The sequence below is a fragment of the Chenopodium album genome, chromosome 5 (genome assembly GCF_948465745.1).
Source record: "Chenopodium album chromosome 5, dcCheAlbu1.1, whole genome shotgun sequence".
Classification (NCBI taxonomy): Eukaryota; Viridiplantae; Streptophyta; class Magnoliopsida; order Caryophyllales; family Amaranthaceae; genus Chenopodium; species Chenopodium album.
The window spans coordinates 74,877,636-74,903,651 of record NC_137838.1 but is presented as its reverse complement, the minus strand read 5'-3'; the positions used below and the strand labels follow the sequence as shown (position 1 = coordinate 74,903,651).

The window sequence follows — 26,016 nt, the reverse complement described above, 5'->3', positions numbered from 1 at the left end:
TTAACAGAAATGGGGATCCAAAACCAACACAGGAAAATTTGAGTATCTCCTACAGCATGTTCGAAGGCAAATTGGGTGCTCAAGCCCGTGTGTTCTTATAAGGAAGTTGTACTTATGTTTTATTTATACTCTATGTAATCTTGAAGCGGCTAGTAAAGCTCTTCTAAGTAGCATAGCGAATTTATTCTATCGTTTGTAATTATTCTCTTTGATTATCAAACATTTGAAAAAAAAAAAAAATTCAAATTAGTAACATTATAATGGAATTGAAAAGAATTGGAGAAGTACGTGGAGGATTTGCATCTTATCTTGTCTTCTTATCCTCAATCAAGTTTAGTAACCATTGAACATGGAGAGCATCAAGGAGAAAATCTGCATTAAAAAATATATAGCGCGCATGCATGCATACTTATCCTACGGAGTACTTTACCATTATAAATTAGAAACACGAATATCGGTGCCAACTTTTATAAATTACATGCCGTAATAAGGAAGTTCCAAATTAATTAACCTTGCATTTCACGTGGCATTGAACCTATCTATTGCCTCCGTTTCCTTTTATGTACAACAAAGGGGTATTATTTGTGACATAAAATAATCTTTTATTGTACATAATAGAAAACAGAGGTAGTATGTACTTTAATTAGTTTTAGGACATTTTGTGAGAAACTACCTTTTAAAGCAATTTTTATACGAGAAACTACCTTATAAAAAAAATGTTGTAATAAAGTACCTTATAAAAGCTAAATGTTGTAAGATACTAACCCTTGGTCGGAAAGTGACAGTTGACTAAATTTTTCCGGCGTTGACCAAGTCATGTGCCGGTCACATGACATTTAATTCATTTTGAGTATTATATAGATAGGCTCGTGGAAAATTAGGGGAAAATGGGGAAAGATGAATTAAATGTCACGTGACTGACACATGACTAGGTCAACGCCGGAAAAATTAAGTCAACTCTCACTTTCCGACCAAGGGCAGTATTTTACAACATTTAACTTTTATAAGGTAGTTTTTTACAACATTTTTTTTATAAGGTAGTTTATCGCAAAAAAAAATGCTTTAAAAGGTAGTTTCTCACAAAATGTCCTTAGTTTTATTATTTTTATTTTTACTCGTATTTTTTTATAATAATTGTCATGTTAGGACTCTCGATGCATGAAATTACAATTACTAATACTACGTTTGTTTCATAATTCTTTGGTTCACTATTTGCATAGACTCCAATGCAATATACAACCATAAATGTTCAATTTTTATATGTGACAAAATTAAGAAAATACATCCCACCTGTATTATGTTTTAAAGTACACTATTGTTATTTGGTCTATGTTTAGTTGAACACATATTAAAAGTGTAAAAATAATTCTAGCAGAATGAAGGTAGTATATACGCAGTGTTAGTTATAGAAGTTGATACAGTGAGGGTATATAATGAAACGTGATCCCACTTGTTTATTCATATGTTATATCATAAATTCATAATCACATATAATAAAAAAGATTCAACATAAAATAAGTCTTCAGAAAAAGATTCAACATAAATTAGGTAAATAGTACAATAATTCAAACGTATTAAGCACACAGTAATAAAAAAAAAATATGAGTAGAGCAACACGGGAGTATTGTATTACCCCCATTTCATAATAATTGCAAAAATTTAACTTTTGTACTATTTATATACTACGTATTTACTTTGATTTTTTTTTTATTTAAAAAAAAGAGAAAAAACATTTGTTACCATGTAAAATACTTCAAGTTATTCTTCATGTGTGTTTTCGTTATTATATCATCACTTAACACTTCTTACTAATTGTGTTTCCAGGGATCAAAGACGGAAGGTTCTCATTAGACCTGCGTATATAATACAAATATTAATGATCAAAACTGTGCGTTGACACATGTGCCAGTCAAGTTCTTATGCTTATTATGAAATGAAGTGAGTATGATTATAGTGCCCGCCATAAGAATTTTATAATTATTTATGGATTCAAGAAAAATTTGGCATCTTAAGCCTCACATACAATCTATAAATACGGTGACATGAGAAGCTTTTCTCATTGCACTACAACTAACTAGCTCTTTTACTCAAACTTATTAGCAGAGATTACTCAAGGGTATGCTATATACTACTCCCTTCACTTTATAAATCAAAGTTATATTTTATTTATTTCTTATTAATCAATCGATACTAGTAGTTATATCATCAATTCATTTTATTATTACGTATTTGATTAATATATGATTCTTGTTTAAGTGTTGTTAGTAATACATAGTACACATACGTATGGTTTTGCAGGATTGAACACGGTACTACGAACGAAAAGCAAGAGAGAAACATGGCAACTATCGAACCAATTGTGGTAAATTTGCAGGATCCAGAAGTTCACTATGAGAAGCTGGTGAAGGAGTTGGAGGTTAAGGGAAAGGCCGAGGGCGAGGCGGGTGGTGCACAACTACTTGCTGGAGATGTGGAGCTGACCAGCCCTACCACAAACTTCACCGATAGCAAGCTGACGAAAATCGACGTTCATTTTTGGTCTGGCTATACGCTGACTAGCTTCCCTGATATGAATAGATTCACAACTTACTATTTTAGGGAGAAAGGCCCTCTTCCTCAAGGTGTCAAGTGGGGCTATTGCTACGCTTCTGGTACCGACTCCACTGCTCGTAAGTGGGTTGCTGCCTTTGATTCCGCTGCTGGCAAGGTAATTCAAACTACTAACCTACCTAGCCGTATCATTGAATTGAATCAACTATTATGACTATGTTACTTATTATTCTTAATTAATTTTGTATCAATCACGTGTGTTTCAGGCTTATTGTGAAGCCGGACCTATAGGTCCAGTCGATTGGAACGTAGTTGAAGTCAAATTGAACGCGTCTGGAAGCAGTTGCGAGTATGTTGACCCTATTCTTGGAGGCAAGATCACTGCTAAGATTACCGGTCTCCAAGCAATATCAACTCTCTATTAGCTACCATGCTAGCTTGATTAGTTTAGCTGCATTGATGTTGCAGTTAATCAATGACTACAATGCTTTACCTTCCTTGCTTTTTAATTATGTGCATTTTAATTGTTCCTTTTAGTTGTGTAATAAAAAATAATGATGCTACTATGCATCTTGTATCCTAAAAATGTATGGTTGTTTATGGTTGTAATGTATGTATATGTCACCCGACGATGAATCTATGTATGGAATAAACTATTTTAATTTACGTGGTATTTGATTTCATAGATCCTAAAATAGTTAAAGGGCATTTGATGGTCATATTAAAATAGTTAAATTACAGCCCAGAAGTTGTTATAAATTGTAAATTGCAATTTAATTTAATTTTTTCATCTATTTGCAAGTCGAAAAATGTTTAATTAAGGTTATAGTGGCCATTATATCCCTTAAGGATCCAAATTGAGCTCGAAATTGACAAAAAATTAACGTAAGTGCCTCATTTTTACAGCAAAAAACAGTTTCCCACAAATTGATACATTTTTGTTATGTAAAACGAGACAAGTTATTTTTTTTTCTTTTCTAATTTCGAGCTCAATTTGGACCCTTAAAAGCTAAAATGGCCCCCTAAAAACCGTAACCAAATATTTTTCGATACGCAACTGATGAAAAAGTTAAATTGGGTGCAATATACAATTTATAACAACTTTGGGCTGCAATTTGCATTTTTTTAAATGGCTTCAATTTGCAAAATACTAACTTTAAATGACTGCAATTTGAAAATTTTCCAAATATGAAATATGTAACTGGGATAAATGGAGTAATAAAAAATGTAATAAAATATGGAGTTAATAATTTGTTGAAAAGTAAGAGATCTGAGAAAGAAAGAAATAATAAAGGAACAATATTGAATTTAACCAAGGACCATGAGTAAAGAGAGAAATAACATTTCAATAGAGTAGTTTACCAAAATAAGAAAGTACAGTGTAACATTTGGATGAAAACAACATAATAGTGTAACACTTTTAAAAATATGGAAAGAGTAATATAAAATAATAGTTTGTATGTCTAGTGTTAGGCCCTGTTCTCTTCACCTTAAAAAAATAATATTCAGTAAAAATAAGTTCAGTTCAGTAAAAGTAATTTTAGTTCAGTAAAAATAATTTCAGTTCAGTAAAAATAATTTCAGTTTAGTAAAAATAAGTTCAGTTCAGTAAAATTCAGTTTTTGTAAAGAAGAATTATAATAGAAAATCAGTAAAAATAATTTCAGCTCATTAAAAATAATTTAAGTTCAGTAAAAATAATTTCAGTTCAGTAAAAATAAGTTCAGTTCAGTAAAAATAAGTTCAGTTCAGTAAAAATAATTTCAGTTCAGCAAAATTAAGGTGAATCAAACATGACCTTATTTTGTAAGAAAACTAAGGCCCCGTTTGGTTGAATGTAAAACATTTTCAATGGAAAATTAGTTTTCATGGAAAACATATTTTCAAGGAAAAACACAATTGCAAATTAGTTTTCCTTTGTTTGGTTGCATACAAGAAAAGTCCAAGAAAAATAAAAAAATAAGAGTGGAAATGTAAGGATGAATGAGAGGGAAGTAAAAAAAGAGGTAATAAGGTAGAGAGAGGAAAATGTGGCTTCCCTTGTTTTTAGAAGGAAAATATTTTCCATCATTAAGGATGGAATTTTCCACCCTTGAATAATTGTTTTCCGTCCACTCCTTAACAAACCAAACAAAGGAAAATGGGAAAAAATGAAAAATTCATTTTCCATGAAAACTTTTTACATCAAACCAAACAGGGCCTAAATTAAGATGAATCAATCCTATCTTAAGGGGCAGTTTGGTTTATCTAAGGGAAAGGAAATGATTAAAACAAAGATAAGGGAAATGAGAAGAATATAATAGAACTTCCTTTGATTTGCAATATTGTTTGTTTAAAATAACAAAGGGATAAAGAATCTCCATGGAATTACCACACAAACACCTTTTCAATTCTGTTTTTCTTTTTTCAGACACCTTGAAGACCCCCATCGCCCACCTTGGTCACTAACACCATTGCCTGCCCACGCTTCCCCTCCTCATCCCCGTAAATCACCAGAAAACATCCCCCTTTCCACATAACCTCTCCTCGAAAAACCCTAAAAAATTCCTGCGATCCTCGACTGCTTGAAACCCTTAATTTTCCCTCCCTCACCTTCAAAAACCTAGCCTATAGGGTTTAGAGGGTGGGGGAGGGGTATTTAAGGGTTTTAGGTAGTAGAGGAGGGTGTTTTCGGGTTTTGGGGGGCTAGGGGAAGTATTTCGGGGGAAGGGGAGAACTTTTTTTTTTTTTTTGGGGGGGGGGGGGTGGGGCAGGGGAGGGCAGTGGATCGGAGGTGCAGCAAGGGTGGCTCGGTAGTGGGGGTAAGGTAGGATGGTGGTGGCTTGTGTGGGCGTGGTGGTGTAGTAGTGACTAAGGAAAGGGATTGGGGAATCAAGTTGGAAGACTTTGGGGAAATGGGGAGGGTGAAGAGAATGAAAAAATTGCCTAACAAACAACAACAAAAGTAATAAAGACAGTTGATTCTCTTTCTCTTTAATGAAAACCTCAACCAAACAACCCCTAATTTAATGGAAAAGTTTGACTGAAATATATTATTATATACTTCTTCCAATTCTATTAATATTGTAACAATAGACTTTTTGCACTATTCATCACTCTTGTTTGACCATATAATATGATTTATGCGTTAAGCAAAATATATTATGTGGGATCTTGTTGGATTCGTCTCATAAAATACACTAGTAGAAAAAGGCTCATTTACGTCGCCATATTTGCGTCACTCATTCTAAAGAACGAAGCAAATGTGTATTTTTACCATCCTTTAAAGTTATTCTAAAGAACGAAGCAAATGTGTATTTTTACCATCCTTTAAAATTATTTGCGTCGCTTGTTATTAAAGAAGCGACGCAAAAGTCAAGTGTATGTTAGCTTTCTATCATTTGCGTCGCTCTTATTTATTGAAGCGACGCATATAATAACCTTATTTGCGTCACTCATTTATTGACAAGCGACGCAAATAAGGGAGTGAATAAATTGCGCCACTCTTTTAATAAATTAGCGACGCAAATAACAAATTTTCAGCATTTCAGATTTTGTTATTTGCGTCGCATTTTTATTATAAAGTGACGCAAATAACTCTGTTGCATTTTAGGTTATTCATTCTGCGCTTTTTTAACCTTAGCTTTTCACGCCTACCTTTCACTAATTCACTAAACAAAAAGAAAAAAACAGAGTTGCTCCTACAGAAAACTGCAATTCGACCCTTCAATCCAACAAATTCGCCCAAAAAACACCCACAAATTCGCCCAAAAAACTGCAATTCCCCAGCAAATTCAACATCCAAAATCGCAATCAAGTTCAACACCAATAATCGGCAGCAAATCCGAGCAATTTCGAGCAAAGATTTAGACCAAGAACCCTAATTAATTCGAACCCTTAAACCCCAGAAAAATTGATTATTTTCGACCAAAAATCCCCCTTTTCGAGCAAAAAATGTACTCAATTCCATACGAATTCGAACCCTAGAAACCCCAAAAAATTCAATTAAAAATCCTGCTGAAAAAATTCGAGCAATAACTGAAATTTTCGAGTGGAAAAATCGCTTAATTTCGCCCCCAAAAACCCGAGGAAAATCAAGCAAATTACAGCAATGTTGAATTTTTGAATTTTCGAGTGGAAAAATCGCTTAATTTCGCCCCCAAAAATCGATTTCGGCTCGACATTGTTGAATTTTTGAAGTCAATTTCACCTATGGTAAGATTGCTTCTATTTATGTTCAATCTTTTCATGGTAGATAGAATGTAGCATTTAACTTGAACGATGACTTAGTTTAATTTCAGGTTTAGTGTTAGTTCACTAATTAGAAATTATATGGCAGATTTAATTGAATTTTTATAATTTCAGTCATTGAATTTTTAGAAACACCCTAGAAGTTGAATCTATAAAACTGTATTCTTGGTTGCAATGCCATGGGTGGGCGTTTGACTACTGTAACTTTTAAGAGAGTTTGAAATTTGTTGAATTAAAGAAGACAACAATCTACATAGAGCTCCAAGATAAGTTGTTACATAAAGAACTTGACGTTTTGGAAATTTTCTAGGCAAATAGTATAGATTTCTGGGCCTTCCATTTATTCCCTTACCAGTAAGCAGTAGCTAAACAAGGCCTTTGATGAGACAATGCTTTCTACTTAGTTTTAATATGTAAATGGAAAACAACAATCAATTGTTTTGAAGTGGCTCTTACCTACATGGTTACTTCTTTGATATAAATGACAAAGCAATAGCCTTATGTAATTCTGTTCTGTAACTAATCCCTACTATATCCTCTTTTTTATTCATGTTCTTGATCAATATATTTATAATCCAACTTACAATAGATTTCCACATTTATGTACAATCTCAAGTGACTCCACATAATCACAGGTTGATGACGTAGTTTACTGTTGCGTTTCAGGCATCAGGTTAATCATTTTGTCTCCACGTTGCAGCAATATGTGCTATCGCAGTTATCGGATGTATCCTGGAGTAGATTTTTCTTCTCCCTCAAGCATGAGGTTTGAGCCAGTGCTATAACCTATAAGTATACCTTGTTTCTTTTTCTGTCTTATGTCTCTTGGTTCTCTATAATAACATATTTCTATCTATTTGATTTCTCTCAACACCCTTCAAAAAAAAAAACCCTTGTTTGTCGGTTTGTCCCTTTCTTCTATCCTTAGTTTGCATGGCCACATGAGGTGCATCAGATGAATCATTCAGGCATTTAAAGAGGAAATTATTGAAGCGGTTCTATCAGATTTACTCGACTAGAGTGCTTTATTTTAAATAAAACTAATATAGGTTGAAAAATAAAAATCAAGAGCTCTGAATACATTATATCTATACCAATTCTACTGCTTTAACCCCCTGCATTGTATTCTTATTCATAATGGCCTCACTGTATGATCATTTAGAGTTTTTAGTGGTTCAGAAATCTGAACAGTGGAAAGTGACACCCGTTGCTTATCAAGGGGCTTGGGAGTTGACATAGTTGGTGCTAGACTAGTAAGCCTTCTTCACATCTGATGACAGGACTTCCTAAGGCTTGACTTTAAGCATTTTGCCCTTCTTTACTCTCTCTCTCTCTCTCTCTGAAGTGTTATCCTTTTCTTTTTCCATTTCTTGTAGTATATGCACTTTTCTGGATGTCTGTGATCTCTGCCTCACCTCTGAGTTGTTTTACTGCAGGTCAAAGATATGATGGATCTAGAATCTGTGCATATGGCGTATCTAACAGATTCAAAGCGCATGTAAGCAAAGATTGCGTGCTTCTAGTAGTTTATGTGTCGATTATTGCTCTATTAGTGCAACAACTTAGCCATTTTGAAGATGTTCCCCTTCTTAACTGACATACCATCTATACTATGTCATCTTTGTCGTTGCTTGAATACCTGTATATGAATATAGTGGATTCCACCATAATAGTAAGGAAAACTTGGACAACTAAATTTTTGGGTTATGTCTAATGAACTTAAATTTTTGTGAAATGTCAAAAGTGGACAACTTTTGTGGGATGAATGAAGTAGTTATGAAAGCAAAACTAGATGAGAGCAGTAATGCAGTAATAGATGAATTAAGCTCTTAGTGTAAGACCCTTGTTGGTGCTTGTCTGGACACCCCTTATTGAACATTAAAAATTAGGGAAAAGAAGATGCACATGTGTTACAACGATTAGAGAAGAGTTTTATGTAAAAGAATCAAGTATACTCCTGTTAAGATTATGGTAAATTCTTAACTTTGTGGGATTAGGATTATGTGACTATGTGACATACAAAAGGATCTTAAAATGACTGTTCTATGATAAAGTACATAGTCATTTTGAAGAGGTAAATTTTTACCAGTAAAGAACTGAAGGAAGCCACAGTTTTGGAGTCGTTCACGTAGTTATCATATATGAACTGTCCAAGTTGATGATACAGGTTGTTGCTTAATTAATGTTATCTTCATGCGCTATATTTGGTACATTTGGCGAGCAACCTTTAGATGACAAGTGATTTTCTCTTTTTCAGATGCTTCCTATCTGGTGAAACTCTATCCATATCAAACAACATTGAGAGAATTTTGCAATGTGCCTTAGATTTTCGATCATGCCTTGTCAATGGAGTGGGAGATTTTCAGTCTGACAACCAGGGTTTGATAGACCATATTTCACAAATCAATATTTCTCAGGTAAAAGACTTACATAGCATTATTTCTCTGCCTGTATTAAGCTTTGCCGTTTGACATAACTCTAATTCATTTGAGGTTCCTGCAAAACAACTTCCATTCACGTGATAGATGTTACTTATCGTTAGTGTACTCCTTGTCTGTTTATAGGGGTGTGTGGAGGGGGGGGGGGGGGAGGAGTTTCATACCTTTTTTCCTCATTTTGGATCTGCATTCTTGTTTGATTTGGCTAAGTTTCTTCAAGAAACTAATATAATGATGATTGTTCATTTTTGTTTGACTTTATTCTTAAGAATGTCTCTTTAGGTTTTAAATTTAAGGATGATGGAATAAGTAAATAGCTGATTGATCCTATTCTTCTGTATTTCATCGGCAGGTAAGTTTGATAAAGAAAAATTTCGATGAAAATCTTAAAGAACTGCATTCATCTTATCTCAAGTCTCCCAAGCACGGGGAGTTCGGCCTTGCTTAGTTTTGGACTTGCCTGAATTACAATGGGTATTACTCAGATGCCCTTGGTAATGATATGTGCACGACATTCTCTCGGTAAATAAATGACATGAAAGAGCTGCCATGCTAATCATAATTGGTTGTGTTGTGAGTTTGATTGTGGAATCTGATAGTGCAGTGTGTTTTCTTTATCCTTTCTTGCATTGTTAAACTCTCCTTTCACTGGTTCCAGAGGCCTTGAATATATCACCATGGCTCGGTATCACTGGGAGCCATTTCTAGTTGTGTGGTTTACTATGCGTAAATAGCCAATTTTGTGTACAGTGTAGTCTACTTTGTATTATTAAAACCACTTGCTATACTATGTAATTTCAATAGCTGCTCTTCCTGTTAGACCATTCAATTCACAATGGTAATGAGTTTATTTCACTAGTGGAAAAAATCTCATTCGTAACAGGCTATTCGTAACGGGCAAAGCTTTGCCCGTTACAATTAAGATATTCGTAACGGGCAAACTAGTGTCCGTTACGAATACTTATTTATTCGTAACGGGCAAAATAGTGTCCGTTACGAATACATACGTATTCGTAACGGACACTATTTTGCCCGTTACGAATACTATATTACACGTAGATGACCAAACATGGCCCAACTAATGAGAGGAGAGCCCAATACTCGGCTTTTTAGGTTTTCACTTAACAGCCGTCACACCTCTTTCTCTCTCATCAGTCCCTCACTCCCTCTCTCTCTCCTCTCCTCTCCTCCCTTCTCCGTCATTCACCTCTTCTCTTTCTTTTCAAACTTAGGCCCTCTCATTTCGAGGAGCAACGAGAAGACCTTGAGCAGCGATTGCGTTCATCTTGAGACCGACGGCTTCATACATTAACTCCCAAGCGGCGTCGGTTTTGGGCGGAGGTGTAACCGGCGATGACGAACAACCAAGCCCGTAGGCTTCTTCCTCTTTAGATCTAAGTCGTTGAACGAACCGATGCTAGGTAAGATTATTCTCTTTGTAATAATCGAATATTAAGTTAGTTGATTCAACTTTATTTTTTGAAATTTATGTTGTTTTTAATTGATTTTAGTTTCTGGGTACTGGATTTTTGGGATATTTTGTGCTAAATTTTTGCAGATTAAGGAATTATTATTGTCTTTTTTAGATCTAAAGTTTTTGATTTTATTCCAATTCTATCTTTATTTTGTATTTTAATCTCCTCAATTATTTTTAGCTCTCTAATTTGAGTGGTTTATGATTTTTCATCTTTAGTTTAATTTCTAAGTAGGATTTTTTGTTTCGCTCACAGATTCATTTCGATTTCGTTCTCTTTTGCATTCTTTTCGTTCTTCGATTTGATGTGCTCGTTGTTTTGTTCTTCACATTAAATTTTATAGGATTTGTAGTTGGTTATTGTTCGAGAATTATTTAGGTTTTTGAGTGATTTAATAGATTTTTAATGTGATTATTGATTCAGCATTTGATCTAATTTTCAATACGTGTTGTTAGTGAATTTGCAAATTCTGAGGAAAGAAAGAACAACGAGTTTATTTTCATAATTTGAATGATTTCCCGGTCTAATTAGACGTTAAAATAAATTAGTAATTGGGGGTACTGATTTATGGTATAGTTGCCCCAATCTCGGAAGCTTATACTGTACTTTGAAACATATAGGGATCGTTTTGTTGAACATAGGAAGTATCGGATCTCTCAACAACTGGGAAGTGTAAAAACGTGTTTGGTTTGATGATGGGAAGTAAACGACACCTTCCACTTTTCCATGTTTTTGTCAACCAAAAATTACACCCATGAACTCACTTTCCATGTATTTTTTTTAAATGTCAACCACACAAGCTCATTAATTAGCCATATTGTAGAGTAATTTTTATGTTTGACATGTTTGCATGTCTAAAGGTCGGGCGTTGCTAGTATAAGTGTCATTTCCTTAGGTTTTGGACTTTTGGAGTAATGAAGAGTGAGAATAACATATATTGATGTGCATTGTGTTTTTTTCACCTGAAATCTCTTTGAGTACTGGTATTTTTGATTTGTTTGTTGAATTGATGATAGAAAATTGTTTACCTATGACCTGTAATTTATGAGTTTTTTAGGGTTAAATGAAGAATTGTAGTGATTTACCTAAGACCTAACGGAACATTTGGTAGACAATTCTAAATCCTGGGAAGGGTAATTAATTTGTGTTTAGGTTTGTGAAAAAAAATTGAATGTCATTACAATGTGAGGTCATCTATAAACCCTCATTTTCTTTATAAAATTTCATTACCATCCATTACCATTCACAAGGTGGTATTGAGTGGTAATGGAAATTCATGAAGAAATTCACTTGTATAGGGATAGGGGTTCTATTACGAAGGTAGTGAATGTGTTTTTTTGTTTTACCTACAAATTCATAACCATTTCCATGATTTATGACCACTTGTGTGTCATACTTACAAAAAATAGTTATAATATGTTCATTGGGGTGTTAGTGTTCCTTGATGGTGATTTAGTGACATGTTTATGATTTTCATGATTTTTGTATATCTCATTCTCATATCTGTAATGTGGCCAGGCCAAAAAGCATGGAAAGCAGGGTGACATATCTAACTTCCGTGCTCAGCTTGATTTGTTGGATTTGAAGATTATCCAAGTGACAGCTGATGGCAATTGTTTCTTCAGGTCAGTGTTTAACGGAGGTTCTCTGTTTCTAATCGCAACATGCGTGGTTTGTGTAATTGTGTGGGGTGTGCTACTTGGTGTTGATTTGTCGCTTAGTTTCTTGAATTTTCATGGGTGGCATTTGCATGGGATAATTGTTTGGTATGCATAGCCCCTTCAATGCACTCGCTAAACTAGCTAGTTGATGATCCTATCTAGCTTGCAGGGCATTGGCTGATCAGTTGGAGGGCAATGAAGAGGAACATGAAAAGTATCGTCGTATGGTTGTGCAGTATATTGAGGTATGCAAGTACGTAACTGTAGTAGGTAGTTTTCCCTCCATTCATAACATCATTAATTTGAGATTTCAAATTTTGTTATTATCACATATGCCAGCCACCAGTGCCATGCTGCTGAGAGTTCAGTCAAGCAAAAGCCATAAGATGTGACATGAATAGATCAGGTATGAATGACAAGGATAAGGATGCCAAAAGTATAATATATATTGGATGATTACCACTTAACACATTATCCAACATAAACTAATAATAGTCTGCCAATCCCTCAAACATTAGCTAAAAGAAACGTAAAATCTCCAAGAAAAAACTAAGAACATCTCCAAATAGCAAAACAAAACTTGAGCTACATTTAAAAGGCGAGGACTTCATGAAAAGCTCGGCTTCTTCTGACTTAATCAAAGAGACTGAAACCCATGTCCTGCAATAAAGATATAAAGAGTTAGCAACGTGGGATATCAAATTTTCTTAATTGGCCAAAAGGATGATGATTGAGCTGTTCTTACATCATCTGATTCTTCTTTCTCTTCAACCTTCTTCTCCTCCTTAGGAGCCTCAGCGGCGGCACCACCAGCACCACCAGTGGGAGCAGCTGATACTGCAACTGCACCTCCACCAGCTGGGACAGATGCAAGCTTTTCTCTTCCTGCAGCAACTAGTTCTGTGATGTCTTTACCAGACACTTGGTCAAAGAACAATTGAAGCCTGTCCTCATCAGCTTCAACACCAACTGCAATTAAACAAATACACAGTTAAGCGTTACTGCATACAGTCATAGACAACCAAGCTCTGCTCTTCCAAGAGTTATTTGGGAATTGTTTCAACCAAATATACATTCCCCGCTTTTTTTAGACAGAATAGATAAATCCTCTTTTTTTTCGGCTACTTTTTCCGGATTAATTAAAGGGATTTTAAAAAATTGTATGGGAAAAAACCCTTTTAATGCAGATTTCCATTGCAAATAAGGAACTATAAAGTGATTTTACAAAAGCATAGAGATATAAAGTGACCAGAAACTTTCAAAGTCCAGTGACTCCAGTCTGACAGATGATCAGAATAAAATGGCAATGTCGTGGACTGGTATAGGTACGCATGCTTTCTCAATTCGAATTGTCACTAATTCACAATGACTAACTGATTATTTATAGTGAAGAGTGTAAGGGTGATTATGGAACAAGGAAGATGCTGAAAAAGAAGTTGTATACATAGAATATAAAGGACTGAAGTCACTGGACGCATACGTCATCTTATCATGATCTGATGGATTATTTGCTTATGCAATTTTTAAGAAACATTGTGTTTTCTTTGATAAGAATATATAGAAAAAATTATTGACCAATTGATTTAGGAAAATTTTCACGAAGGTGTGTTGGCTATTTCTTGTAGCAGAATAGTGGTGTAGCATTGTTGTGTGCTACACCACTATGATGGTGTAATTACTCATCTTCCATTTGTCAGTCTTTTTTACAGTTTAATTACACTACTTTGATTTGAGTGGGAAATTTGGATGTCTGTCATAGCTCTAAATTAAAGAAGGCTCCATTAATTTCTGATGTGCACTTCTGCTATCAATTTTGTTTAGTGCATGCCTGGGAGAACTTAAAATTCATGTTCCTAAATAAAGTTTCCAGGATACTGGGTGTGACTTTAATTTCCTTAATACAGAACGGAATACCACCTAACCTCTGCCCTGGTTTCTTTCTTGCCTGGTTGTCTGGTGATGGAGGTCTATTTACGTAGGTCATGAGTGAGATCCTGTTGTTTACAGCTGTACTTTGGTCTGTGATTGCTTGCACAAAAATATCTCCTTTGCTGTAATATTTTTGGTATCTTTGGCTATGTTTACTATGTGTTTCCTTAAAAGGTTGTTGGAATGTATTCAGTGCGTGTTTCAACATACTTGTAGCTTTCTCTCTTGTGTTTGAGTTAATTTGTTTCTTTATCATTGTACATCATCTCTTTTTCCCTTGCTTATTATTCTGTAAATTCTCTGTTGCGCCTGGTTTGGGAGGCCTCAATGGGTAGTATTTTCAAGGGTAGGCTGGGTGATTGTGACGTTACTGATGTTTATCTCATTTAAATTACTAATAGGGTTAATTTTAATTTTGAAATTAAGTTGCTAAACCAGTTGCTGATACAATCTGCTGAAGGCTCTTCAACTGCCACATAATACCTTTCCATACCATTTTTTAAGCAGGCTGTTGCTTGTGATTGGATATGAGAAGGGTCATGTGCTGTAGCGTGACCCTTGCATGCATTATGCTTAAGGGCATAAACTAGTTTTGCTCTTAACTGATGAAATTTTTTTGATAACCGGATGTAGAGTTTATATAGCTACATTACATGTATGAAGTTTTATTTTATTTATTTTTTGCTTATTGGCTACCTTCACCATATCTAATAGATACAGTTTAACAAGGTACTTCGTCAATGCCCCATAATTTGCTGCATCATTGCTAATTACCCCAGATGTAATATCGTATTGTTGTTCCCACTTGAATTTAAAATTCATAGTTAAACAAAGTGATGAAAGTTTTTGCCATGTGATTGCTGGAAGGCATGCATTTCTTATACTGAAAAAGTACTCAAAATTTTGCATTTATCTTGTCGTGCAGGATGTTGGGCAAGCAATGCGGCAAAGCTACTCAAGAGTTTTGGAGAGCTTAGCATTTACATTATGGCTAGTCTAGACGATTTATTATTTTAGGTAGTCTTATGTAAATTTGTTTAATTATTATTACAATGATTTGCTTTTGCTTTGTTTTAGTTTTAGTTATTAGGAAATAATTAAAGCAGCTTTTCTTGATTGTATATTATTCGGTAATTATTAAGTGTATACTGTACTTGTATTATATATATATATATATATATATATATATATATATATATATATATATATATATATATATATATATATATTTGATTTGATAAAATAATTTTTCAAGCTAGCTGTCCAGCCATGTGCTGAGTTTTTTTTTTAATTGGATCTCATAGTTATTCGTAACGGGCACCTGAAAAGCCCGTTACGAATAATGGGTTATTCGTAACGGGCAACATAAATGTCCGTTACGAATAATGGGTTATTCGTAACGGGCTTTTCAGGTGCCCGTTACGAATAACAATGGCCATCCGTAACGGCCGCATACGTAACGGACGCTGCCCGTTACGGATGGCCCCTTTTTGCCCGTTACGGATGAGGATTTTTCCACTAGTGTTTGTATTTTGTAGTGAATGTCTATTTTAATGTAAATATGTAATGCAATTCTATCCTCGATAATATGTGTTTTTCTCTAATAGAATCTTTAGGTTTTTTAATTTTTATAATTTTTATAATTTTTATTGTAGTGTCCTCAACAATTGGGTGGACGTGAGTGTGGCTACTACTTCATGCGTTATATGTACGAAATACTTGAACATCACCATAGCAGTGAAGATCTTATTCAGGTATGAGTTGTCAAATATTTCATTTTTGTTTGATAAATACAATTTGATGTTAGCTACAATCTTGAATTAAAACTTTCCTCTTGTATATTTGTTGTGTTGATAGGATTTTTCAAGAACTACACCGTACACCGAGGAGAAGATAAATGAGATCCGAGATATTTGGGCAGAGTATTTTATATGTAATGTTGAACTTTAGATTTACCACTTACCGCATGTTTGACTCTTGTTTTGGATTATAGGCTTGAAATGAAGTAATTTGGTTAATTGGTGTTGGGATGATGAGTATAATGTCTATGATATTGAGATGTAAATTATTGGACAGGTTGTTAATATAATGCCGTCATTCCCAATTTTATGGGTAGGCCAAATTACAAAGGAGATTCTGCCGAAATTTACATTTGCATTATTCAATAATGTTGCATTTTAATTTCAATTATATTAGCGTTAGCATATTACTTTATACCACTAGTAAGGAAAATAGGTACTACAAACATATACAAGGCAATTATTATATTATAATTAAAAAAAAAAAATTCACCTCATTTGCGTCACTCATTAAACAAACAAGTGACGCAAATACAGCAGTTTTGTATTGTCTACTCAGTCATTTGCGTCACTCCTATATAAACAAGTGACGCAAATAACAAAAAATAAGTTTATCGGAAGAGTCATTTGCGTCACTTTTTTATAAAGGAGTGACGCAAATAACAAAAAAGAAGTTTATCAGAAGAGTCATTTGCGTCGCTTTTTTATAAAGGAGTGACGCAAATAACAAAAAAGAAGTTTATCAGAAAAGTGATTTGCGTCGCTCTTTTATAAAGGAGTGACGCAAATAACAAAAAATAAGTTTATCTGAAGAGTCATTTGCGTCGCTCCATTATAAAGGAGTGACGCAAATATCAAAAAATAGTTTATCAGAAGAGTCATTTGCGTCGCTTATTTATAAAGGAGCGACGCAAATGACTTATTTGCGTCGCGCCTAGGAGCGACGCAAATGACTTAAAATTCATTTGCGTCGCGAGCAGTTGCGTCGCTCATAGAAGCGACGCAAATACACTATAAATGAGCGACGCAAATAAGCCTTTTTCTACTAGTGATACTTTCACAATATCAAAATTTTATAATTTTTATTCTTATATAATTATAGATTTTAGCATATAAAATGTGTTGTGGGATGCGTAATTTTATCCTTGTTGCAATATTAATAGAACGGAGGAAGTATACTATAATTTTTAGCAAATAATATTTAGATTAATAATAAGAATCTGTACTTGTGCTATTATAAGTTGTAATACTCCATATTTTTATAATATTTATATATATATATATAAATTATTTATTTTATAAATTAAAATGATTCATTTTATTTTAAAAGGAATTAATTATTTAAATAATATGTGAGTGTTTATAAAATTAAACGAGTCATTGATTGAGCCAATAAAGGTATTTTGAATTGGATCATCTTTATTTAAATGATTGGATCAACATGTTGGAAAATTGAGGACACTTAAAAGCCGAACAAGTTGGATCCAAAGAAAGAAGTTAAGGAGGAGTAGGATTTAGTAATGATACTTTTGTAATTATGAGTTTTTGTTTTAAAAGGGGAGTATAAATACTTTAAAATCTCATGATTTTTCACTCTAATAAAATCACTATTGTCAGATTTCACAAAAATCTTATAAATATTCTCTTTATTTTCTTCTGTCTTCCCTCTCCCTTTTCATGCCTTTCTCTCTCCTTTTTTCTCTCCCATCGACGCCACCACCAACCATTGGCGACCATCGGCAGCCAGCGACCCCAGTTGGCTACTGGTACTCTCTTCTCTTCCCCCTCCTTTTCAGTTTTGGTACAAAAAAAAAAAACACTTTCTCTTCCTAATTTAATTCGAATTTTTTTTATATTGTTTTTAAAGCATGATTTTGATTATGTTTTGGTATTGATTTTAGCTAGCCCATATGTGTTTGGCTAGCCAAATTATGTGATTGGATGTAAAAGAAAAGTAACTCCTATACCACTGACCGAGTAACCTAGCTTGTTATACAAACCGAGTAGCTTTATAATACTGACAAAGTAATCCTTGTAATACTGATGAAGAAATCTATATAACACTAATGAAGTAACATCCATCATGATTGGTCACACGATGTGGCCTGGCAAACCACACATAAGAATTTATGCAAAGTATTTATTTACATTTTCCTTCTGAATAATTATGATGAAAAATTGTAAACTAATTTTCACATAATTATGGAGGTAACAATCGAGTTTGCGGTTCGGTTTTGGGTTCTTTTTTTTTCAGTTTTCGGTTTGTAAGGGTCAGTTTTTAACGGGTTAGAATTATTACCAGGTCAGTTCGGGTCGGTTTTAAATAATTTCTAGTTGGTTCGATTTGTTTATTTTATTACAGTTCCTTTTCGGGACGGATTCTAATCGGGTCGGGTTATAATCGTTCGGGTTATAATCGGTTCGGGTTAAATTTGGTCGGTATGAAAATGGGGTTAGTCAATCTAACGTGGGTTTTGGGTCAAAACATATCGGGTTGTAATCGATTTGGGTTGTAATCAATTCAGGTTATAATCGGTTCGAGTTGAACTCAATCGGTTTGACAACTGGTTTTTCCAGTTTTAAACTGGTTTCATACTACGTATATATTCTGGTATATCCTCAACATTTTTTTAATTAGTTATTCCAGTAGATCATATGGAGCATTAATTAGTTGTTTAGTTTTATGCCCCTTTTTTGTATAGTGATTTTCATGATCAAATAATACTACTATGTAACAAATTTAGGTTAGCTTTTGATTTAGATTTATTTAAATACAATATAGAGTTCCATAAACCATTACTCTAAAAGGACGATAATATTTTTAGCATAAGAGTTTCAATGACTTCAAAATTCCAAACCTTTTCAATATAAATACTTCCTAATTCAAATTAAACCCTTTTGTTTTACTATCGATACAATATACCCCAAAAAAAAAAACTCTACGGTCATAAGGGGTTACAGACTTATGGATTATAAACGGTTCGGTTATAACCGATTACGGGTTGTAAATGATTTGGTCATGACTTATTACTGGTTATTAACGGTTTGGTTCTAACCAGTTACAGGTTGCTAAATGATTTTGGCTTATCATATCGGGTTTTTGTCGAGTTTAAACGGTTTCGGTTTACAATGGGTTGGGTTGCTATGGGGTTCGAAAGTACCCGATTCGGGTTGTTCTCGATTTTGGGTTGTATTAGTTCGGCTTGATAACGGGTACGGTTCATTAACGTTTCTCAAACATTCGGAGCAGTTTGATTTCAGATTTTAAAATATCAGGTCAAGTTGATTTACGGTTTTAAAATAATAGGTTCTTAGCGGCTCGGTTCCTTTTCGGAGCAGTTCGAAACGGTTCGGATTCACCAGTTCGGGTCGGTTTTTGGCAGCTCTACATATTTATAATTATGCTAAGAAACTGTGAATATTTTTATAATGAGGTTGAGATCCACACCAAATTAAAATATAAGGTAGATAATATTTGATATCAATCTCCAAGATATTTATCTTGATGCAAAAGTTTTTGCGTATTATTTCTTTTTAGGATATGGATCTATAATCTCAGTTTGTAGTCAGTTGTCTCTTAAATGGAGCTGCATTAAAATATTATGAATGAAAAATAATTGCCTTTTTTAGTATGAAATTTCTTACATATAACCAATATACAGAGCACCCAACTAATCAAAAGTTAGTTTTTATTTTTTATTTAATGATTAAATAAAAAAATAACTATCAAAATAAGAACAAAATTTTCATGGGTCCACCGTAATCTTAATTAGATGTATATAACAATATCTCTATCTCTTTCTAGTATGAATGCCAATAAAAAATTTTCTAATTATAGTTTTAGAGGAGAGAATAACTCCACATGGACTACATCCAAAATTATATGCCTCGTGGGCTTTGCGGCACATGATCAATTAGAGCACGTTTCACAATAAATTATATGCAACTAGCTTGATTCTATTATTAGGTTGGGTTAGCAGATTAATTAATATATTAGCAACACTTGGTTCAACGACCCAAAAAATTAAGTGTAAAGTTTCAGTATTAGAAATATCAAGTGAGAACATTACTGTGCGTAAACTATTTGATATATCACAATGTCAACTATCAATTTTCAACTATTATTTGTTGTCATAAGTCATAACATAATACTCCTTAGGTGTTAGTCCGGCAGCAAGATTAAAGGAACAAGATAATGTAGCAGCTAACTTTAGTATATGCAATTAGGTTTTGACTTTAAGTTATCAATTTTCAACGTTACTGTTTGGTGAGGAAATTACTCATGTACCCCTCAATTAATACATGAATAAACACATGTACTGCTCTAGTGGTACTTTAAAAGATGATTATACCCTCATTTGTTTATCTGGGGAATTAATTGGGCACAACTCTAAATCTAATACTCCCTTGCCACTAACATATTACCACTACATACGTACTAATCTAAAGGAAGGAACACAACCAACAACATATTGCTATTTTGGCCCTTACACTGCACTTCTCTTAATGTTGTATTGTTGTGGATGAGCTAGATGTTGACTCAAATGAACAATACAAGAGGGGGGGTGAATTGTATTGTTGAGGAATTAGGGTAATTTTTGCGAAATTCTTAAATAAATTTAAACAAAAACTTTAAAGTGCAAGAGAGATTTTACGTGGAAAACTTCTTGGCCCTAATCAAGAAGAAAAACCATGACCACTAGGGATTTTAAACTCAACTCTTAATAATAATAGGGCAAACAACCTATTACAAATTAAGACTCTAAACTCAAGTTCCTCAACGAACTCAAGTTCCCCCTCAACTGATCCCTCAATCAGTTAAGCTCTCGAATCTCTCTCTTTCTCCTTGCTTCACTCAAAGCAATTTCACACTCTAGAGTTTACCCAAACTCTACCCCAATACAACTCAAGATAAAACTTCTAAAGATGCTAAGTACAAAGACACTCAAGGTCTTAAGTGGATTTTTGACTCTTTTAGAAAAACTAAGAATTGTAATGCTCAAGTCTACCTTTCAAAATAGAAAACTAATTCTATTTATACTAGAGGAAATCAGTTGAAAACTCCCACGTCTGCCTTAACTCTCACTTCACCACAACTCCCATGAAACTAGGAAGTGCAGTTCGTGGAGGCTTGGGCAACAAGCTGAAGTATATTGAAGGAAGTAGTTTACCGCTTCCTTAAATTTCTCAACCTACTTGACCAAGTAAAAGATCCGTTTAAAAAGAGTTTTCAAAAGAGATTTTACCAAGTCAGATTTTCCAAAATATTAGGATAGAATTAAAACAGAAAATCTTTAAGTAAATAGTTTAAAAGATAATTTTCCGAAAATAAAATAGAATCTTTTTAAACAAGGAAAATAAAATCTTTATAAACTGAAATTAAATCCACTTAAAATCCTATCAATTAGCAAAGTACTTAGCATATATACAAGAAGCCTAAAATAAATAATAAAGTTACAATAGACTTCTTGGAACTCAGTGAAGCTTCGACTCTGGAGCTTCAGTTCCTCACTCAAGGAACTTGGCTTCTGATTGTCTTCTATGCTCATCCAAAACTCTTCCTTTGACCTTGTTCCATGCTCCATTCTGACTCTAGAACTTCGTTGCATATAAAACCTGTCAACACATCAAAGCTAATAGACAAATGTTAAAGCCCTTATGGGTTTGCTTAGGTTCCTTGAGTCATCATCAAAACTTAAGATTAACAATATTCCCCCTTTTTGATGAATGACAAACCTAAGCAAACTCATAAATTAAAAATGAAAGACAATCAGAAAAATAAAATGAACTAATTTTAGATGGAACTGAATATTATACCTTCTAGTTTTAGATGGATGGAGAGCTTGTCAACAATTGATTTTGCCTTTCTTTTCCCCCTTTTGGCGTTCATCAAAATTAATGCACACAAATATATATATCTAAACATAGCACCATGATAATGGTTTGTGTCCAAAGCATAGAACAAAGCACATATAGGCAGAAATAGTATGCAAATAGTCAGAAAGCAAGCATGCAATCATCCATATAAACAAACTGATGTTCCTCCAGAACTTCCAAAAACCAACAAAATACCCTGTTTTAAGTGTTTACAGACCAAAAGAAACAGAGTGCAATCCAGACCAAGTTCAAAGATAAATAGTTTGATAGCTAAGACATAAGAAAAACTGAGTTAGGCTTCAGGGGCAGAGGATAAATGCTCTTCTCCTGCATCTTCTGCTGGAACTTCTTCAATAACCAGATCCTCCAGCTTCTTCAAAAGATCTGACTGCCCTTGAGATATTGTGGAGTTGCTTTGCTGCACTGCTGATGTGAGCTCATTAGAAGCCTTTGCCAAGTCTGACACCATCTTCTCTAGGGACTCAATCCTCTAAACTAGAACAGGCTGAGCATCAACAAGCTTCTGCAGTGTATCCTTGAGAGCCCTCAATTGTAGAGTAGAGCTGACAGAACCAAGACCAGTCAACCCCACCTCATCTTCTACTTGAGCTGCAGCCTCAGCGAAAGTGCCCTGTTCCCCCTGAACAAAAGTTCTCTCTTCTCCCTTATCATCACATAAATTCACTACAGTAGTAGATTCAGCCTTGTCCTTTCCTTTTGGCCTGAAAGCCAACCTTGTACTCTTCCTCTTTCCAACTCTAGGAGAACTCTTTGCAGGCATTATGAGTACTTCCTTAGCCTTCTTTTCTCCCTCACCCTCACTGTCCTCTCCCTCCAGCCATCTATCCAACTCCTCTTCCTCCATTTTCTTCACACTACCTTCATCCTGCTTGGTTTTTGTGAGAGATTTGGAGAGGAATTGGGTTACTCCATTTACAACAGTTAGGTTTCTGGCCTCAAGGGTTCTTGGTTGCACATAATGGTTTGTTTTTATCTTGAGGCTTTCATAATTAGTCATGGAGACACCACAGCTTTCTAGGAGAGTGATCAACAAGTTAGCATATCCAACCTTCAAATGGTTGGCGATGCAGTGGGTGAGGTGTTGGATCATTAGGGAAGGGAAGTTTATTTGTATCTTGTTTTCAAGGCAGTACATGAGCACAACATCAAGGTTATTAGCCTCGTTCCTGTGCTGGGTTCTTGGTATTATGGCCAAATGAACAAAGATAAACAACAATTTTTGGATAGGAGAGAACAGGTTATGGTTGGTTTTCACTTTGGAAGCTTTACCTCAAATTGACTTAACAATCTTTTTAATAGAAACATCATCAACACTTAATTCAGTTTCACCTTTAAAATACTCATCAAACCCCTTATTAGGAGTTCCAAACACAGCAGCCAAATCATCAGCATCAAAACTAATTTTCTTATTTTTGACTCGGCTAGTACACACACCATTCACATTCTTAAAATTTGCACAAAATTCTTTTAACGAAGCATGAGCAATCACATTGTCATAACATTCACTAAACAACTTAACCCAATTTTGAGCTTCAAGAATATCAAGAAGTTCAGTGTACTTACTCATCTCACACCACTTGAGATTAATGCAGAGACCAGCGATGAATCGATCAGAGCTTGCTTCAAGTCTCTTGAAAGCAGGTGACTTCGATTTTTCCCCCTGAATCGGTTCACCGAGTTCCTCGTAGTCCAACTCCTCTTCAACCTCTATCTTCCTCTTCTTCGAATCACTGCGAGCCATGGGTTTGTTTTGTGGGGTTTCAGCGATAGCTTGAGTTGAGGTCTCAGTCTCAACTTCCATAGGTGATGCTTTTTGAGGTGAATTTTGGATTTTTGGTGAAATTTCCATGGGAATAGGAGAGGAATCACTGAAGACAAGTGTGTATTTTACGGAGTAGGATGGTGAGGAACAGTGGTTAGGGTTCGGTTTCATATAGTGGGGTGAATTCTAAGAGGTGAATAGTGTAGAAGGTGAATTGAATGTGTTAGGTGTCGTTTGAAGAGATATGGTAAAAATGCTTCTCACTTGGTCAGATTAAAAGAAAATCCAATTAATGTGATTTGACATGAAGGGTCTTATTTAAATAGAGAAGTTTTCGATCAGAAACTTGAATTGAATTCGAAAAGACTAGGGTATTCAATTGAAGATAAACTTAAGTTTTGAAAAGATAAACTTGTAAGATTAAAAAGGATAAGATTTTTTTCAGAAGATAAAAATTAATTAACTGACTAGTTAATTAATTTAAGAAGAGATAGAACGAAATCTTATGAAATTATTAGGAGGAACTTGGAACAAGTCAACATAGCTTGTTAGTGATACAGATAAGCAAGTGCAAATTGATTTTTTCACATACAGCCACAATCCCATATGCATTGCCATACATTCTAATACTTAGGACTATGTTTTCACATATACACATTATGTAAGATACATATAATGCATGCACGATTGATTTATACCTTGGGGAAACTTGAGGTCTTCTAAGTGAATTGTATCATACCAAGTTCCATGCGCATCTTTTCAAATTTGTCCCTGCTCAAAGGCTTAGTAAGAATGTCAGCAGTTTGATTTTCAGTCTCACAAAACTCTAATTTAATTAAGTCTTTTTCCACATTATCTTTAAGAAAATGATGCCTTATATGAATATGCTTTACGCGAGAATGATGAACTGGATCTTTTGAAATGCATATGGCACTAGTATTATCATAGTAAATAGGAATGCAATTATACTTCATACCATAGTCTCTTAGTTGTTGTTTTATCCAGAGTACTTGTGAACAACAGGCAGCAGCTGCCACATATTCAGCTTCAGCAGTTGACAAGGCCACTGTGTTCTGTTTCTTGGATCCCCAAGAAACTAGACATGGCCCAAGAAACTGAATTATCCCTGAAGTACTTTTTCTGTTCACCAGATCCCCTGCATAGTCAGCATCTGTAAAACCTTTTAAATCAAAAGTATCACTTCTAGGATAGAAGAGACAAAGATGGTCAGTTCCTTTGAGATATCGTAGGATCCTTTTCACTGTTGTAAGATGTGACTCTTTAGGATTAGATTGAAACCTTGCACATAAGCCAACACTAAATGCTATATCAGGTCTACTAGCAGTTAAGTATAAAAGAGATCCAATCATACCTCTGTATCTAGTTTGATCTACACTGGTTCCTTGTAGATCTTCATCTAACCTTGTGCCTGTTCCCATTGGTGTATGGTTGTTCTTTGCTTGGTCAAGATTGTATTTCTTCAGTAGTTCCTTGACATACTTCTGTTGGTGAATTGCAATACCTCTTTCTGTTTGTTTGATTTGTAGTCCAAGAAAGAAGTTGAGTTCCCCCATCATGCTCATCTCAAATTCACCACTCATTAGCTCAGCAAAGTACTTGCACAAGTTTTCGTTAGTTGCTCCAAAAATAATATCATCAACATATATTTGAACAACTAGTAAGTCGGATCCTTCAGATTTTAAAAACAAAGTTTTATCTACTTTTTCTCTTTTAAAATCATTTTGAAGAAGGAACTTAGAGAGCCTTTCATACCAAGCTCTAGGAGCTTGTTTCAGCCCATAAAGAGCTTTATCAAGCTTAAAGACATGATTAGGAAATTGGGGATTTTCAAAACCAGGAGGTTGTTCTACGTACACCTCCTCTTCAAGAAAACCATTTACGAAAGCACATTTAACATCCATTTGATACAGTTTGAAACCCATGAAAGAAGCAAAAGCAATTAATATTCTAATAGCTTCTAATCTAGCAACAAGAGCAAAAGTTTCTTCGAAATCAATACCTTCTTGCTGATTGTAGCCCTTCACAACAAGTCTGGCCTTGTTTCTCACAATTGTTCCATATTCATCCAGCTTATTCCTGAACACCCACTTGAGCCCTATGACCTTTTTGTGTTCTGGTTTCTCTTCAAGATGCCAGACCTTGTTCCTTTCAAACTCATTGAGTTCATCTTGCATGGCAATTATCCAGTCAGCATCCTTCAGAGCTTCATCATGATTTCTTGGCTCAATTATGGATAAGAAGGATTGAAAGGCA

The 26,016-nt window shown here is 34.5% G+C and overlaps 2 protein-coding genes and 2 long non-coding RNA genes across 5 annotated transcripts; 3 read left to right on the top strand and 1 right to left on the bottom strand.

Moving 5' to 3' along the window:
- The first annotated feature begins 6,218 nt into the window (after positions 1-6,218).
- On the top strand, positions 6,219-9,997 carry LOC145631066 (uncharacterized). 2 transcript variants are annotated; one of them, XM_081683166.1, is made up of 5 exons: positions 6,219-6,744; positions 7,447-7,546; positions 8,217-8,278; positions 9,038-9,197; positions 9,571-9,997. In XM_081683166.1, exons 3-5 carry the CDS (start codon positions 8,226-8,228, stop codon positions 9,664-9,666), a joined length of 309 nt encoding a protein of 102 aa, XP_081539292.1. In that variant the 5' UTR covers positions 6,219-6,744; positions 7,447-7,546; positions 8,217-8,225; the 3' UTR covers positions 9,667-9,997. The 2 variants fall into 2 exon arrangements, with proteins under 2 accessions (XP_081539292.1, XP_081539293.1); XM_081683167.1 differs by having other exon boundaries at positions 7,447-7,572.
- Positions 9,998-12,195: 2,198 nt separating this feature from the next.
- LOC145631065 (uncharacterized) lies at positions 12,196-12,747 on the top strand. The gene is made up of 3 exons (XR_014112332.1): positions 12,196-12,318; positions 12,517-12,599; positions 12,694-12,747. It is a non-coding gene; the product is annotated as an uncharacterized LOC145631065 (long non-coding RNA).
- A 37-nt stretch (positions 12,748-12,784) lies between these two features.
- LOC145631064 (large ribosomal subunit protein P2A-like) lies at positions 12,785-13,333 on the bottom strand (the record flags this gene model as incomplete). The annotated part of the gene is made up of 2 exons (XM_081683165.1): positions 12,785-13,014; positions 13,100-13,333. Coding segments are annotated over 2 exons (261 nt in total), but the record flags the coding sequence as incomplete, so codon positions are not given.
- A 1,258-nt stretch (positions 13,334-14,591) lies between these two features.
- LOC145631063 (uncharacterized) lies at positions 14,592-16,532 on the top strand. The gene is made up of 3 exons (XR_014112331.1): positions 14,592-15,300; positions 15,939-16,037; positions 16,141-16,532. It is a non-coding gene; the product is annotated as an uncharacterized LOC145631063 (long non-coding RNA).
- Positions 16,533-26,016: the final 9,484 nt, after the last annotated feature.

Bases quoted from the DNA above. Each gene is read 5' to 3' on its own strand.
- LOC145631066 (XM_081683166.1), top strand. From the start codon at position 8,226: ATGATGGATCTAGAATCTGTGCATATGGCGTATCTAACAGATTCAAAG. The intron at 8,279-9,037 runs GTAAGCAAAGAT...TCTCTTTTTCAG, and splicing joins CTAACAGATTCAAAGCGCAT to ATGCTTCCTATCTGGTGAAA. The intron at 9,198-9,570 runs GTAAAAGACTTA...TTTCATCGGCAG, and splicing joins CACAAATCAATATTTCTCAG to GTAAGTTTGATAAAGAAAAA.